The sequence below is a fragment of the Cryptotermes secundus genome, unplaced genomic scaffold, assembly GCF_002891405.2.
Source record: "Cryptotermes secundus unplaced genomic scaffold, Csec_1.0 scaffold247, whole genome shotgun sequence".
In the NCBI taxonomy this organism is placed as follows: Eukaryota; Metazoa; Arthropoda; class Insecta; order Blattodea; family Kalotermitidae; genus Cryptotermes; species Cryptotermes secundus.
In genome coordinates, this window is record NW_019740656.1 from 2,036,177 (window position 1) to 2,053,455 (window position 17,279).

Genomic DNA, 17,279 nt, shown 5'->3' on the forward strand with positions numbered 1-17,279 from the left:
CCCAGGAAGATTGTTGGTACTCATTTCTGTTAGAGGCTGACTCGACCCCACGGCCATAGTGAGGCTGGAAGGATTAGGTAAATTGAATAAATGAAATGACCTCATCGGGAATCGAACCTGCGGCCTCCCGGCTTGTAGCACAGTGACTCAATCAACTAAGCTACCGCGTGCCCCTTAGAGGAAGATGTTGAAACTGTTCGGCAAACAGAACGCATGGGCCGCGCAAAACCAAGTGACAGGCAGTCTAGTGGATAGCCCTGACCTAGACTGACTGTGATATATCTAGTTTGTACACACACACGCAGCGAGGAAGGCCGGGGGGGAGTGACTGCCTGTTCTCCGTTGGTACATCAAACAGCTGCTCTTTCTAATGCTTCCTGTTGCAGTAGTTTCCTCCTAATGCAATTGAGGGTTTTCTGTGTGTGAAAACGGTTCATGAATGTTTATTTCTTTATTCTCTTTGCTTGTTTATCGCGTGTTTATTTTTGTGTATGTTTTTTGTCTCTGGCGTTCTGTCACATGTGATATTTGCTAATGCTCATCACGAAGTTCCCCTAGCGGATGTCTGCTAACCCCAGCGCAGTGGAGTTGACACATGCAGGCCTTGTTCAGTGATGAAATGGTCAGTCTTATATGTTTTCAGTTGTTCACTGCAGTACAAATATTATGCTTTTGGACGTTAATCTTGTATTGTCTTTATCTAAAAACGCCGTTCTGTTTATTTTCCAAGACACAACGTTTGAGATCCTGGATTTTGTCTCCGTCTTCAGGCCAAACCTACTCAGTTGGGTCCAATTGATAGAGCTGTCCCTATCTCCGCACCGGGGATTCGTCCGGAGATAGGGACTAGCCGTATCGTTTGGACCCAATTGAAGACGGAGACAGAATACAGTCTCCGACACATTGTGTTTTGAAAAATAAACAGAACGGTGTTTTTAGATAAAGACAATACAATGGATAATGTCCAAAAACGTAATGTACCATCGTCACAAAATTTTAGATCTTATTTTGACTGCGGTGATTGTACTCTTCTGGGGTGTGACACAGTCCACTCTTGTAGACAGGCGTTACAGAGAAAAATACAGCTTCCATTTACAAGGTAGAATTTTGTAGATTCTACAATGTAGAGTGAGGTACCGATTCACGAGTTTCGATCCAAGTACAACATAATTACCTCCATCTGAGATGATACTCCTGTAACGGGGTTCTACAAATCAGGGCTGACCGCTTATTCCCCACCCGTAGGGGGCTCTAAATATGGCCCCCTTCTTCCCTTCCGTGAGATAACATGGGGGACCTGAAATGCATCGTTATTCTGTGGGTGGTAAATCTAATTTTTAAATAACATTTATATGGATTTTATGGTTAAAAATTCTGTCACAAATAATTTATATTATTAGCATCTTCTAACTGGCAACGATACCAGAAGTAGCCGCAGTTGGGCCCAGTTGGCCCCCGTAGTGATGCCTCAGTGCAGTTGTCAACTCCATGTACTACGGGAACGAGAATACGTTACCATATAGTGACGTATACCGTTACGTCATCGTCATATAGTGACGTACACAGTTATGTAAGATAAAAAGAGAGGACACGCCATGGAGGCCCATAGGGTTGTGAGACGTCGAGGCTCTCACATTTTCTAGACAATCGGCTCACAGACGACGGTGAGGTTGTCAGCTTTATTCGCCGGCCGCAGGAAGATTCCTGGTACTCGTTTCCGTTAGAGGCTGAGTCGACCACAGGGCCACAGTGCGGCTGGAAGGATTACTCCAACTGAGAAATCAAACAACCACATCGGGTCTCGAACCCGCGATCTTCCAGCTACCAACCAACTACGCTACCGTGTGCCGCGACAATTACGTCAACATTAAACAATTACTCAAATCTACTGCAAACATACTTCCCGTGCTCGTATTTACACGGGGCTGTCCGTCCGTCAGGTTGCCTACACAAAGCCTGACGGACTTGGCCGTCTCCTCTCCACACGCTTCGCAGCTCCCCGTTAAGACGTGCTTCGGCGCAATTCCCACTTTCCTAACTCCTCTGTCATTAATCTGTCCTCCCGAAGCGAACCGACGTGCTGTAATGGATGATACATATCGTGATTTATCGCTTCCGGATTCATTATTCTGAGATTTCCTACAATCTTTGGGATGTGGAAGGAGTGAGGTACGGGCGTGCCTGTGTTGGCCTCTCTCTCATAAGACTGCAACAGCTCACAGACTGTCACAAAATTCGGCATGAAGGTAGACGCCCCGATGAGGTAGAGATCATTAACTTCTACGCCATTATGGAGGAAAGACATGTTGAGGGGATTGGGGAAACAAAAGAGAACATATAAATTTTGTTAAGAAACCTCTTGGAAAATGATCCCTTAGAAAAAAGGTGGATATTTCATTTATTTACTTGATTTACTGCGGCTGCAAGTCAACGATGTGATAGGCCAGGTATCTAGAATATATGGTTAGAAGAGGATTCTAGTGGGAAAGCCAGAAAGAAAGAAACCACTTGGAAGGCCTCGGGATAATATTAAAACGGATCTTATAGAAATAGGATGGGGTGTATGTAGTTGATTCACCTGGCTCAGGATATGGACCAGGTGAGGGCTCTTGCGAACACGATGGTGAACCTTGTTGAGTAGCTGACCGACTGGCGGCTTCGTGACGTCAGTTAAGCCCAGACTATATAGCGTTCGATGATATGATGATTAATCGCAAAGTATATGGAAGGAAACGGTTGTTGCCTAATTTCAGGTACTATTCCAGCATGCGTCGGGACGGATCGCGGAAAACCACGAGGAACGTCACTTAGGTCAGTCGGTATCCTTGCTAGGATTCGAACCGGGCAAGTCCCGACAACAAGTCGGACACGTTACAGTGTCAGCCAAGATGCAGATTCAATAGATGCTACTGTCAGTTCAAAACATGTGACGCAGGCGGTGACATCACTAGAACGGGACGAAATTCAGTTCTTAACATAAATGGGAAACAAAATCCTCACATCAGTGACCTCGTTGGCGACACTTCCGTCTGACCTTGAGTAGATAACCTCACGGGGAAAAAGTCCCTGTGTACCCAAGGAGATTTCCCATCGTAAACAAAGTCTAGTAACCTTCTAATGACGTAGCGACCAACGTCATGGTATGATGACGTAACCCTCAAAGATGCTTTCAGAAACAATATAATTCTGTTTTCCCGTTGGTTTGAAGCGTATTAATCTGGCGATTACAAGGTCCCGGGTTCAAACCGTGTCATAGCTCAGGAGGTTTGGTTACCGGCATCCCACAGTCGTGGGCCAGATCAGCTTATGTGGGATTTGCGGTGAATAAAGTGGCACTGGAACCGTCTCTGTGATCTAGTAGTCACAGTTCCTGCCTACAGATCCAGAGGTCCGGGTTCGATTCCCGGCGCTACCAGATTTTCTGAGAAGTAGTGGGTCTGTAACGGGGTCCACTTAGCCTTGTGATGATAACTGAGGAGTTATTTCAAGGAAATAGCGGCTCCGGTCTAGAAAACCGAGATTAACGGCAGTGGGGATCCTTTGCGCTGACCACGCGACACCCTCCATCCGGAAACGTTGGCACTAACTTTGCCGACAAGTGACGGTCGCTAGGTCGGTATAGTTCGCTTGCGGACTAAAAACACGGAGTTTTTGTTTTGTTTGTGTCCTAAGTTGATTGGTCTTTTAGGGCTACCTTTTGCTTCACTAATCCGGATGACCTGCCCCTTCCAGTTACTCAGGATTAGCGAGGGTTTACTTTATGTGATTTGAAGTTCTCACAGAGGTAGTCATGAACAACTCAATCTTCTTGGATGTGACGTCATGCAGTCCGTTGAAAGTCAACCGTGATTTTTCCGTGGAACATGTGGCCTCCATCTTCAGGATGGAAGACTAAACCATGCAAGAAACCATCGCGAAGCAGGAAGCAAGCATACACATACAAACCAATCGATTTACACATCCTGAATACCCACATCAGGACTGGCTGGGACAGTGACTGAAAACACAGACCACGATAAGACATGGAGCTTATATGGCGGGTAACGTTAATAAAATCTCTTGGGGCACTGAGCCGTGTCAATTGGTTAAAAATAACCGACGTTTCAGCTATCATCTCCATCGTCACGTCCTGATGATGGAAGACAGGGCCCCAGAAACGTCGGCAATTCTTAACCAACTGACAGTGCTGGTAGCCTGGAAAGATTTCTCACCCTCATAATTCCCCTCACGTTCATGCGCGCACAGAAACTTCCCATCATTTCACGCTACAAAACCGAGGCAGTTGAAAAAGTCTTCCTGGATCGTTTCCGCTTTATACGGGTCGATAGACGAAGTCTCCGAGTTCTCTTTCTTCCCATAGTCTTTCCCGTTGCAGCGTCCACGTCGGGGAAGGGGGAAAATCAAGACGACGCCTGCATGTTGGGGTGGCGCACAGCTTCGCCACGGATGCTGGCAAGACCCAACAGGAACCATAGTGGTAAATGGGGCTCTGATAAAGCGGTAAAGCTGTGTGACAGGCCCAGCAAGGGGCAAAGTCAGTAGCAATAATGCTTTGAAAACGATAAAAGCCTCGGAGATAAGGAAGTTGAAAAGAATAACGTCGTTAAACAACTGAACCACTTCACGAAGATGTGTGGGGAAGTGGCAGTAAAACTCCAAGCACTGGTCGTTTTATCCCGCGGAAGAAAGACCTCGGTACCCATTGGCACAGGAGGCAGGGTGGGTTCCCGAGGGGGTCTGGACACTATGGGTAAAGACCCGTGACTCCAGCCGGATACGGAACCCAATATCTTTGTCCCCCAGGCCGAAGCGCAGTCCCTATGCACAGAGCTACCGCATTTGTTCATTAATACCTTCAATGTACTGGGTTATCTCAACAGAACAGAAACAAACTCCGTGGCTGTAGTCCGACCAAGCGACCTGCCGCTTGGTCGGAATACAGGCCACGGAGTTTGTTTCTGTAGTCCGACCAAACGGCAGGTCGCTTGTCGGCAAAGTTAGAGCCAACTTTAGCGGATAGAGGGTGTCACGTGGTCAGCGCAACGGTTTCCCACGGCCGTTAATTTCGATTTTCTGGACCGGAGCCGCTATTTCCTTGAAAAAGCTCCTCAATTATCCTCACGAGACTGAGTGGACCCCGTTTCAGACCCACTACTTCTCAGAAAATACGGTAGCGCCGGGAATCAAACCCGAACCTCTGGATCTGCAGCCAGGAACTCTGACCACTAGACCACAGAATCGGCCGTAAAAGGAGAGAACTTAAAAATATACATGTAACGTGTATGCCCTAAATGGGACACAACGCCACATGTACACCGCTGGAAGAGGCAACTAGTAAAGTACTTTCTATCACTCCGTAAGTGTTCAATGTGGGCTCGACGGGTAACTCTTCACTACATCCATTCGTCCCATGTTGTGCGTAACGTATTTGTGTCAGTGGACTCTTAAAAGTTTGACGAATCCTATCTTCGGTTACCTGAGAATTGTTTGGCTAATAAAAGACATAAACCTGATCTTCAACTCAGCCTCATGGCACGTGATTGACTACGTCTCCACAAACCACACGAGATATCGCGCATTTTCCACCAGTTTCGCCATTTTGACTGGTTATGCTTGAAGCGCTCCTCGTGGTGACTTCCGGAACTTCATACGTTCATAGGTTTATACCTATATACACCTTCTACCCGCTAAAGTTGGCACTAACTTCGCCGACAAGCGGCGGTCGCTCGGTCGGTACGGTTCGCTTGCAGACTAAAGCCACGGAGAGTTTCTTTGTGAAAATGCCTTTCAAGTGCAAAAACGTCACTACCTTATGGTGTTGCCGGTAAGGTTTACGTAACCTGCAACTCTTCAGGAGGTGATGTTGGTAACTTAAACCAATCTGACTTACATGACACACACATGAGTGTGACAGTAAATGTGTTCCTAAGCACCTATGGGGAGTGGACTATACTTCCATCATTCGTAAACCTCACGCTCATGCCGCTTTAACCGCATGGAAAGAGCCCTGGGAGGTATCCATTGGACTCCAGAGCTGAGCCTGGATACTGTGGAAAAAAGTCCCATGTCACAGCCGGCAATCGAACTACGATCCCTGGGCTATGCAGCCCGTCGCTACACAAACTGAGACAATCTTAAAGTCACAACCCCAGGGAAACAGGAACAATTCAACTGATGAAATTTTGGTTCTCAAACCTTAAAGCCAGCAGTATTTCTTACGAATCAGTAAAAGGTGAAGTTGTCCTGATGTTTAACTAATTAAGCACTACGCCATGAAGACGTATGGTGGGGAAGTGGATGTATAGATCCACATTTTCTTGACTTCGGCACTAGTTGAACGTGAGTGGTCACCTTCACGCCCCGGCCGCTTTATCCCCGGTACCCATTCGATAGGAGGGTGGGTGGGCTTCAGAGCCGGTCTGGACGACACGGAGAAATGAAAATTCTTTCACCCATCGGGACTCCAAGTCCGATCCCTTGGCCGTCCAGCCCGTAGCCAGTCGCTATACCGACTGAGCTATCCCGGGTCGTTCTTACGTATCAGTGCATTTATTTAATCGGTTAACGTAACAGCCTTCCACTAATGGACCAAAATACAGGGGCAGCCCATATTTGGGCCTTCTTCTCTGTGTTGTGGGGAACACCCGGAATTGTCACTACACTCGCAGCCAACGGAGCGGAACTGACCGAAGTTATCTGCTCATTCTCGAGAGTGTCTCTTTCTCACCATTTCCGGTACAGTAACCACCAATATTCATTCTTTCGCAATGCTCGTTGCACAAGCAGAACCGGACTGTACTTCAGCTGTCAGTTTACGAGTATATCAATTCATTGCGGTCGCGTAACTTCACGCAGCCATAAACCACGTCATTTTCGCTGAGACACTTCAGCTACAGCCTGAAGGTAAGCGAGAGCTCCATATCGCAACATGTCATTGCAAAATAACTGGAAACCAGGAACGGATATGTGAATCTTAAAACGTCCTATCTCACCGTTACAAAACCTAAACACGCGACAGAATAAGATTAGCATTTTACTTAACGTAACACAGTAGGTTGACCGCCTCTGTAGTCTAGTGGTCAACGTTTCTGGCTACAGATCCAGAGAGCCGGGTTCGATTCCCGGCACTACCAGACTTTCTGAGAAGTAGTGGATCTGGAACGGAGTCCACTCAGCCTCGTGAGGATAACTGAGGAGCTATTTGAAGGAAATGTAGCGGCTCCGGTCTAGAAAACAGAAATCAACGGCCGTGGGGATCCGTTGCGCTGAGCACGCGACAGCCTCTATCCGGAAAAGTTGGCATTAACTTCGCCGACAAGTGGCGGTCGCTCGGTCGGTATAGTCTGCGTGCGGACTGAAACCACGGAGTTACCAGTAACACAGTACGTTACATAATTCTGAATAAAACAAAAAGAATCTTCGTGACCTTCAGGGAATAGAACCAAGATTCCTTGATCGTCCAGCCTGTAGCCCAGCTCCTATAACAAGGGGGGTACCACGTTTCCGTCAAGTAGGAACGGAATTTGGAATAAATTCGGCAACTAATCCAGAAAATCTTAATCCTGCGGCCCCTGTCTCAAGCCACCGCCTCTAACCATTCTAACGTCTTCACTTCCACACAATTTTTATCAGGACTACCGAGCGAAGCCTTGGAACCTTCTAACAAGCGATGCTGTACCTCCCTTTCCACAAGGAACTGTCACCCCTTTCACGGGTCCTTTCACCTCCCCCCCCCCTCACTTTCGTGCTTCAAAGGGTCAAGTCGGTGCAAATATTGTGTTTTTGGGCACTAGCCATCGTTTTGTCTTTATCTAAAAGCAACGTCCTGTTTATATTTCAAAACAATGTTTCGGAGACTGGATTCTACCTCTGTCTTCGGGTGAAAATATCCACGACCACTGTATCTTGCCATAAATCTATATATTATTATTGTCAGCAATATATATGAATTAGCTGGGGACACGCGGTAGCCTCGTTGTTTGAGGCACTATGCGGGTTCGAGTCCCGATGAGGTCACAGGATTTTTCAATTGACCTAATCCTTCCAGCCACACCATGGCCCTGGGGTCAACTCAGCCTCTCACAGAAATGAGTACCAGGAATCTTCCTGGGGGGATAAAGAGCGTCCGGGGCATTAGGCTGACAACCTTAACGCCATCTGTGAGGCGACTGTGTATAGGAAATGTGGGGACATCGACGTCTCACAACCCTTTGTGCCTCAACGGCCGGATAAGGGTCAGTTTTAAATTTTTTACCTTACATGAATCAGCTTTATCTAACCCGTAATCGAGTGAGAGTGTAACATTATATATTAGGAGAATCATGACGCCTAGTTATGTGCAAATTAATAAACACGCTCTACAAGTATCAAACTAGCATTCCCGGCTGAAGTTGCCAGACCTGTGGACGGGTTACACCGGCAACAAGCCAAATCTTCATGCTGGAAGTTAAATATAGTAAATAAGTGGCAACATAAAAAATACGGGCACTAAGCATGGGAAATGTACGCAATAGCGGGGCCCCAAATTTTATATTCCGATTACAAGAATTGATGGCGCGTGTCTAATCCTAACGAAAATTATGGACGAGAGGTATCTGTGGTATTATCCGCCATGAAACTATTTCGAGAGTCGATTCTCGCAACATTTTTATCTCGCAGCACTGGGATTTGGGAAGTTGGCAAGCTTCACCTCCCTGCACCCGAGTATCTTCGCGCCTATCTTACGACCCCCCACAGACTTTAATTTTACAGGAAACCAACTCACAAAACGGAAAAGTCGGTACTTACAAGACAGTAGGCGAATATTTCTGGCAGTAACATTCAACGATCAAGAAACATGCCTGCAACATCCTCTAGAATCATATCTCTGCAAAATCGTAACGATGCTGCGTCACATTATGTTAACACAGTGCGCTGACAGGGCGCTGCACTGCAGTAAGGTCTGTTAACACTAACCTCTACAAAGAGTTCCATCTTCTAGGATATGACGCCGTGTAGTCCGTTGAAAAACTCACCCAGAATTTCGGAGGAACATGTCACCTCCTCCTGGTTCGTATTCGAGCCAGGACACCAGCTGTCCTAATAATTTTCGTGGTATTTCTCAGTCCTACTAAGTGAAGGCCAGGACAATACGTCAATTCAATACATCATTCATGTAACCTACAATTCAATGCTACGCAGTCCGGCATACTGAGAACGCCATAAGGCAATGGCATACCATGCTGCCAGGTTATGTACGTACTCTGATCGGCTGCAGGATAGCAGTACAGGGTGTTCAATTAATGAGGAAACTTCGCAACACCACTGACCGGGCCCAGCATTCCTCGCAGATTGCTGCTGTAATTGTAACACCGCGTGTCTATCAGCGCTAATGACTCATTCTGCTATCGGCAGTTACAGCAGCAATCTGTGAGGAATGTTGGGCCGGGTCAGCGGTGTTGCGAAGTTTCCTCCTTAACTGAACGCACTGTACTATTCCATGCCGTGGCGTCAGACCTTCAGAACACTGATTCACTCTCGAGAGCCAGCGCCTACGAGTGAACAATCCAATCGCTGTCTTTTTTGCTGCCCGTGGAGGAAGTTTCTGAAGGCACGACCTTGGAATGGTCAAGTGCTTCTACTCATTGAACATTTCCGTTCAGGACACCAGTCCCCCCTCTCGACAGCGTGGATGGAATGCATTATATCGGAATATACAAAACATAAAGGACTTTATATCCAATTGCTGTTCGCCTCTCTGGACGGATCTGAATACCATTCATCGAACTTTTTCATAGATATTGACGTCATAGGTTGAGTGGCGGAAGCTCTGTGTTTCTTCTCATAGTGACGGCCAAATGAAATGTGTTCCATGAGAGTTATTCAGTGAAAAGGCAAAGCTATCGCTGTAACAGACCGTGCAGGCCCATATGGTTGTGACACGTCGAGGCTCCCACATTTTCTAGACAATCGGCTCACAGATGGCGGCAAGGTCGTCAGCCTCCGCGCCGGCCACCCTTTAACCCCCAGAAATATTCCTGGTACAAATTTCTGTTAGAGGCTGAGTGGACCCCGGGGTCATAATGCGGCTGGAAGGATTAGGTCAAATGAAAAAAAAAATCCACTCCATCGGGACTCGAAACTGCGACCTTCAGGCTTGTAGCATAGTGCCTCAACCAACTACGCTACCGCGTGCCCTCATGGAGTGGATGCACTAAGGTAAGATGCGAGCTCTGGCTCTTTCAGAAGAGCATGGCTCTATCCTTGTATGTCCTGTACACGTGTCTATTGTTCTCATCTCGTATTCTAATGGAGGAATTTCATTAGCGCTGTCTCCATACGAAACTAATATAGAATTCAGATCAACTCGACCCCATGACATAACCCTTTATGGCAGGGACGGCGAATCATTGGTCTCCAATGCCGAGTTGGGCTCTGAATGAAAATGATTATAGCCGGGATAGCTCAGTCGGTACAGCGACTGGCTACGGGCTGAACGACGGAGGGGGTCGGAGTTCGAGCCCTGGAAGGGTCAAGAATTTTCTCTTCTCTACGTCGTCCAGACCGGCTCTGGGGCCCACCCAGCCTCCTATCCAATGGGTATCGGAGGCTCTTTCCCCGGGGGCAAAGCGGCCGCAGCGAGAAGCTGACCACTCACCTCCAACTGATGCTGAGGTCAAGAAAATGTGGAACTATACATCCACTCCCCCGTACGCCTTCATGGCGTAGTGCTTAATTAGTTAAACACAAGGACAGCTTCAGCACCGATGATTACTGGTTTCCTTACAAGTATTTCTGTTTTCCCCCAGGAAATTATCGCTCCTTCAGTTCATCTGCCATCCGGGACTGGTACAGTGGGCCGTTTGCCGTTGCAGTCCAGAGAACTCAGACTCGCCCCGCCCGAATAACAAGAAATAATAGTGCTCATTATGTTCAAGGAAATGCGGTACTCACGCGCTATGAAATGCTCCTACATTTTGTCCAAATCATCTTCGAGAGCGCGTCGACATCAGAAAGTGCAACAGACCGTTACCTCATCAGAAAATTACTATATTCTATTCTCACCACAAGACGCGAACCAAATCGCCATACCAAAGAGCTCATTTAACACATGGGACTTTACTTCCGCAAGGCTGGATGTATACTCAATGATGTTATGGGCACAGAATAGCAGCGAATTTGGTCATGCAGACAAGGAGAAATCAAAAGACTTACAGATAAAATGCAGATTTGTTTTCAAATATAACTTTTCCACTGCTATATTTCGGTGACACGCGGTAGCGTAGTTGGTTCAGGCACTCTGCTACAAGTCGGAAGGTAGCGGGTTCGATTTCCGACGAGGTCACTGGTTTTTTCAATTGACCTAATCCTTCCAGCCGCACTATGGCCCTGGGATCGACTCAGCCTCTAACAGAAATGAGTACCAGGAATTATCCTGAGAGGGGGTAAAGGGCTGCCGGCGCGTAAGGCTGACAACCTTATAGCCATCTGTGAGCAGATTGTCTAGAAACTGTGGGAGCCTCGACGGGCTGTTACTGGGTACATTTCATGGTTTCAGAGATTAATACACACTATTCCGTATGTATACCATTCGTAATCATTGCTGTCACGAAGTACTTCGAATTATGTTTTCGACAGACAGGACACAAGCATCCAGTTCTCTACTCCTGACACTGTTCATGGATGCCTCATAGCCACAAATACACCAGCCAAACCCAACTACACGAACACACTTCTTGAGAACACATGACGATATACTGTGTTCCGACGGCTGCGTGGGTGTACATAGTCATGCCTCTCCCAATCGGAACGCAGGGGCCAGTGAACGGAAATGCGCTGCGACAGCTTGCGCCATGCGATGCGCAAAAAGCTCCGCAACAGACGTTACTGGCAAAGCAACATTTTCAGATGGGATATTTCTTGTCAGAATACTAAATCACACAGAACAGAAACATCATTACCGCCATCTGTGAGTCGATTGTCTACAAAATGTGGCAGCCTCGACGTCTCACAACCCTACAGGCATCCACGGCCTGTTACAGGGATAGATTTTAGCTTTTTATCATTTGCCCGAGTTCGAATCCAGCCCAGTCCGTGTGGGATTTGAGGTGGAGAAAGTGGCATGTGGCTAGCATTCTCAGAGTACTTCTATTTCCCCTGCCAATTCTCATTCCACCGACTTCTCCACACTCATATATCATCCGTGGGTCATACAATAGGCCCAACAAGTGTCTAGCGTACCAAGTGGACTCAGCCGTGAATATGAAGACTGTTGTCTTCTGGGTCGTGACGCAGTGTAGAAATTTAGCAAATTTTCGAAGGAACATGTTACCTCCATCGTTAAGGTACAAGGTTTCAAAGTTTAAAGGACGAAACATGAAAAGCGTGGTGAGACCTGAGCTTCTGACTAGTATGAATATTAATAATGTCTTCTCGTATGTGACGCCGTGTAGTCTGTTAAAAGTTAGTACTGTTAAGAGGAACACATAATGCCTCCTTCCTTAAGATAGAACGTCTTCGAACCTGCAAGATGGAGGCAAAAGGTCCCACAAAGATGGATGGAAACTTTCTACCAACATGTCAGTAGACAATTTTCCTGAAGAAAAGTACTTTGCTGCCGTGTGCAACAGGGGCCAATCGCTTTAAGGAGCGAACACAAATTTCACACTACCGTTGTTTGTGTGAGGGTGTGGCCTTCGTGACGAATGAACAATAAGACCTTTGAAGTTGAGTTCATTACTTACAGAGTCGGCCAAAACTGTGGCTGAGACGTTTCTTCAATTTCTGGACCCGGCTTAGAGCTCCGCCCTTCTTTTCTCTCATCGTAACTCCTGCGGACAGAACACAACGGGGTGATTAGCAAATTATAGTAATTTCATTAAAAACTTTCGTTCTGCATTCGAAACTTGCACAATAGCTGAAAGGGGGACCCACAAGGTTCCGAATCTATTGTTCCTGCCCTTACAATAGAAATTCACGTCAGACAAGTTTCGTCATTAGTTTAAAACAGGATAAAAGGAAAGACCCACATTAAAATGTACAGTCTGATTTTGAACCTGGCCGCTGGGCTGCGTGTCAGGAATATGGTAAGTAGAGGGACAGTGGTTGTAACTGCACTATGTAAGGCAGGGAGATGTGACATGCAGTAAGTAATACCTCCTGTAACATATACACGCCCTGCAATCCCTATCTCAGTCAGTGGACTCAACAAAACCCATTGCGCATTCTGTTGAGAGTGGACAGGTCGAGAATAACGGACTGCATACCCTTTCTCAGGTCCTACTAAAGGCTCCAAGTATGCATAATCTAATAATAACATCAGATACTAAGAAATTACAAAAGGAAGGCTTCAAGATGCTCTTTTAAATAAGCTTTTTTTAAAAGAAAATGACAGTTGACGACAGAGAGACCATTGCAGGAGTATCTACCAGTAGAATTTCAGTTGTCTGCAAGTAACACGTGCAGCGTTCTACTGGCGCAATGTGTTACAAGTATCTGACGCGGTATTATTATGATTTTAATTCAGATATATATATATACATACACAGAGAAAGACACAAAGCGACTTAGTTACCGGAGTACGCTACCAGATGGAGACAATGAAGATTACTGTATTCGGGGACGACACCGTGAAGTCTGGTAGATATTTACCGCCTCCATATCAGGTGGAACATGGAGACAACTGGTTCGTGTCAGGATACCCAGCGCTACGTCCCTCAAACAATTCGGATGATTATGTTTATGGGAATTTATATCGTTTAATCTGAGAATCATACCAAACCTGCACACTCTGCAAGCAAAACGATTATTTTAATGTCAAAAGCGAGTGATATACTGCATATGAACCACTGTTTCAAACGATGAAAGCATACGGTAAGGATACGACTTTTCTCTTCTTCAAAGCGCCCAGATGGGCTCTGGAGTCCATCCAGCCTCCTATCCAATTGGTACCGGAGGTTAAAACGGCAAAGGCGTGAAGCTCAACACTCATCACCACAGTATTGAGGTCAAGAATGGTGGAGCTATACCTTCAATCCTCCATGCGTCTTCATGGCGTGGTGCTTAATTAAGCATGGGGATAACTTTACATATTGCCTTTACGGTTTCAAACAGTTAAAGAAAAGCAGACGCACTCAATTAGACCACATTCTGCGAACATTTAGCACTTCGACTCGGAACACAACAAGAGCGAAGCCCTTATTAACATAAGGAGTATGACCTCAGTTACCAATCAGCAGTTCAGTGACCACGCACTTCTGCAGGTTCTAGCAATCATATTCACAGCGAAGTGCCAACGAACGCGCCTGCCCAGTTTACAGAACCCTACAATTGCAGGTCTAAACAGAGACAGCGAGCTGAGACTATGCATGTTACTGCTGTCTGGTAGAGAGGTACCAATGATTCTAACGAAATTGCTGCCTCCATCGTCAGGGTAAGATCGGAGCAGTAGGTTCCTACGGGGGTGGGACGAGATCTCCTGTAGTCTGGTACAATCTGACCACAGCTTACCACATCCTTTCCAATTCATTATCTACTTATCATTCTCCGGTCTAGAAAACCGAAATTAACGGCCGTGGGGATCCGTTGCGCTGACGTCACACACACTATCCGCTAAAGTTGGCATTAACTTCGCCGAAAGGGGCAGTCGCTCGGTCGGTATAGTTCGCTTGCGGACTACAGGACACGGAGTTTGTTTCTTTCCTTATCATTCTACACGCTATAGAATCTAAATTATGCAACGAGTCGTTAAATACACTACGACTGAATAAAGACAAATTAATAATGATACTAAACTCTGTTAGGACCACGCGGTAGAGTAGTTGGTTGAGGCACTATGCTATAAGCCTGAATGTCGCGGGTTCCAGTCCCGATGAGGTCACTGGATTTTTTTCAATTTACCTAACCCTTCCAGCCGCACTAAGGCCCTGGGGTCGACTCAGTTTCTAACAGAAATGAATACCAGGAATCTTACTGGGGGCAAAGTGCTAGCGGCCGATGCGTAAAGCTGACCTCACCGCCATCTGTGAGCCGATTGTCTAGAGAAAATGTGGGAGCCTCGACGTCTCACCTTATGAGTCTCCATGGCCTGTTACAGGGATACCTTTACCATTTTAACTCATAATTTTTGTTAGCTTTGAGGATCTCATGACAGTCACTACGAGGAATACTATCTTCTGGGTCGTGACGTCATGTAGCTATACCTTTACGACGGTGACAGTACGTTACTCAGAATAGCCGGAAAACCTCTATACAGACAAGTAGTCACACTACTTTCATATCACTGATTCATCACTTAGTAGAGATGGGCCGACCTTATCCAGTTTGCTCAGCTTAGTCAGTTTAAATCTCTGGAATTCCTTCGCTACACTTGAGCGATAAGAGTTAGTCACGGAGAGTTAACAGGGTTATGACTGGCCTTCCTCTCGGAATGACGTGTAAGGGGCTCGAACATACGACAGAGCACATACGGACGATTAAATACTTTCTGCTACGATCAGCAGCAGGCTTAGCTTTCGGTCAGTAGGGAACGCCAGTCCATATCTATGGCTCTACAGTCCTCTGTTGGGTCTTGGCAGCTTTTTCAGTCTCTTATTCCTATACACAGCCGGTAGGACTCTTTGGACGGGGGATCAGCCCATCGCAAGGCCGCTACCTGCACACAGAACAACACAAACACAGAATAAACGCACACAGACATCTATGCCTTGGGTGAAATCCTAACCCACGATCCCAGTGTTCGAGGGAGAGAAGACAGTTCATGCCTTAGACCGCGCGGCCACTGTGATCGGCCACGGCAGTCCATATACTACACTTTAACCATACGTTCAGGAGACAGGCGGTGGCTCACAGAAAGTACACAGTTAAGGCAAAGCTGAAGTTGTCGCTGGGTTTAATTAATTAAGCACGAAGTCCTGAAGACATACATGGGGAGCAGAGTTACACTTTCACTATTCTTGATCTCGGCACTAGATGAAGGTGGTCAGCTTCACGCTCCTGCCGCTTTAACCGGAGGGAAAGAGTCCCGGGTACCCATTGGATAGGACAGGTGGACACAAGATCCGGTCTGGACGCTGTGAAGCAGAGAAAAATCTCTTGCCCCTGCCGACAAAGTGGCGCTGTGGCAGGTTCTCTCCAAGTACTTCGGTTTCCCCTACCAATCTTCATTCCACCAACTGCTCCACAATCACCCTCACCTATCATCTGAGGCATGTAGAATAGGCCAGTAGTAGCCACAGTACCAAGTGAACTCAGTCTCGCCCCACTAATAATAATGATGATAATAATAATGAGAAAAAAAGTCTTCCTCGGTCTCGGCGCCCTCTTGATCCATACTGTAGAATCTGTTCTGGTAACCTTTTTACGAGTCATCCTGTAGTAATATCAGCAGTTATCCATCGAATGCAATTTCCATTCATATCAGTTTTAACACAACGCTTTCTTCACATGAAAGTTATATCTGCCTTTATCGGTTATCTGAAAATGATACAAATTCCACAAAAAATGTAGACTATATATATAATGCAGATATAGCTTTTTTTTATTGCTAGTGGGGTGGGACTAAGTCCCTTGTACTGCGGCCACTTCTGGCCTATTGTACCAGTCCCATATGATAGGTGAGGGTGATTGTGGAGCAATTGGTGGAATGAAGATTGGCAGGGGAAACCGAAGTACTCGGAGAAAACCTACCCCAGCGCCACTTTGTCCACCACAAATCCCACTTGACCAGACCCGGGATCGAACCCGGGCCGCCGCGATGGGAAGCCAGCGACTAACCGCTGGGGCTATGGCGCGGCCCTCGCAGACACAGTTAATTTATATCTGAAACATTTTCCGATATAGTAAACAGCTAAGAGACCCGGAGAGCCCAAGGAAAATTCATCCCATACAAGCCCCACCCAGACTACAGCAAGTTTTGTATCAAAACAGTCCCGTATATAATGAGCGGAGCCGAGCTCAATGCATGCTACAGCTTGGCCTGCCTGGGGGGTTTCAGTTCAGGTCCCGGTAGGAGCAAAATTTTCTTCTCACCACATTGCCCAGTTCGTTTCTGGGGCCCACCCAGCCTCCCATACATTGGGGTGAAGTGGCCGGTGCGTCAAACTAGTGATGAGGTCAAGAATATGTGGATATTCACTCCCCCATACATCTTGACGGCGTAAGATTTAATTAGCTAAGCAAGGGACAGCTTTACCATTTACTTTTACCTTTGGGCCTTAAAACGTTAAGGAAACACACTACATTACACATTCTGTGGCAATTAGCATATTTAAAATAAACAAATGTAGGTCAAATGCATGGTG

The 17,279-nt window shown here is 46.6% G+C and overlaps 1 protein-coding gene across 3 annotated transcripts in view; it reads right to left on the bottom strand.

Annotated features, from left to right (window-relative positions):
• The window catches only part of LOC111872432 (cyclin-dependent kinase 14), a 266,395-nt gene that overhangs the window by 209,487 nt on the left and 39,629 nt on the right, over positions 1-17,279 (bottom strand). For all 3 annotated transcript variants that reach the window (XM_023866349.2, XM_023866350.2, XM_023866347.2), the window contains exon 2: positions 12,723-12,809. In XM_023866349.2, coding sequence (XP_023722117.1) covers positions 12,723-12,809 — 87 coding nt within the window. The remainder of the gene's footprint in view (positions 1-12,722; positions 12,810-17,279) is intronic.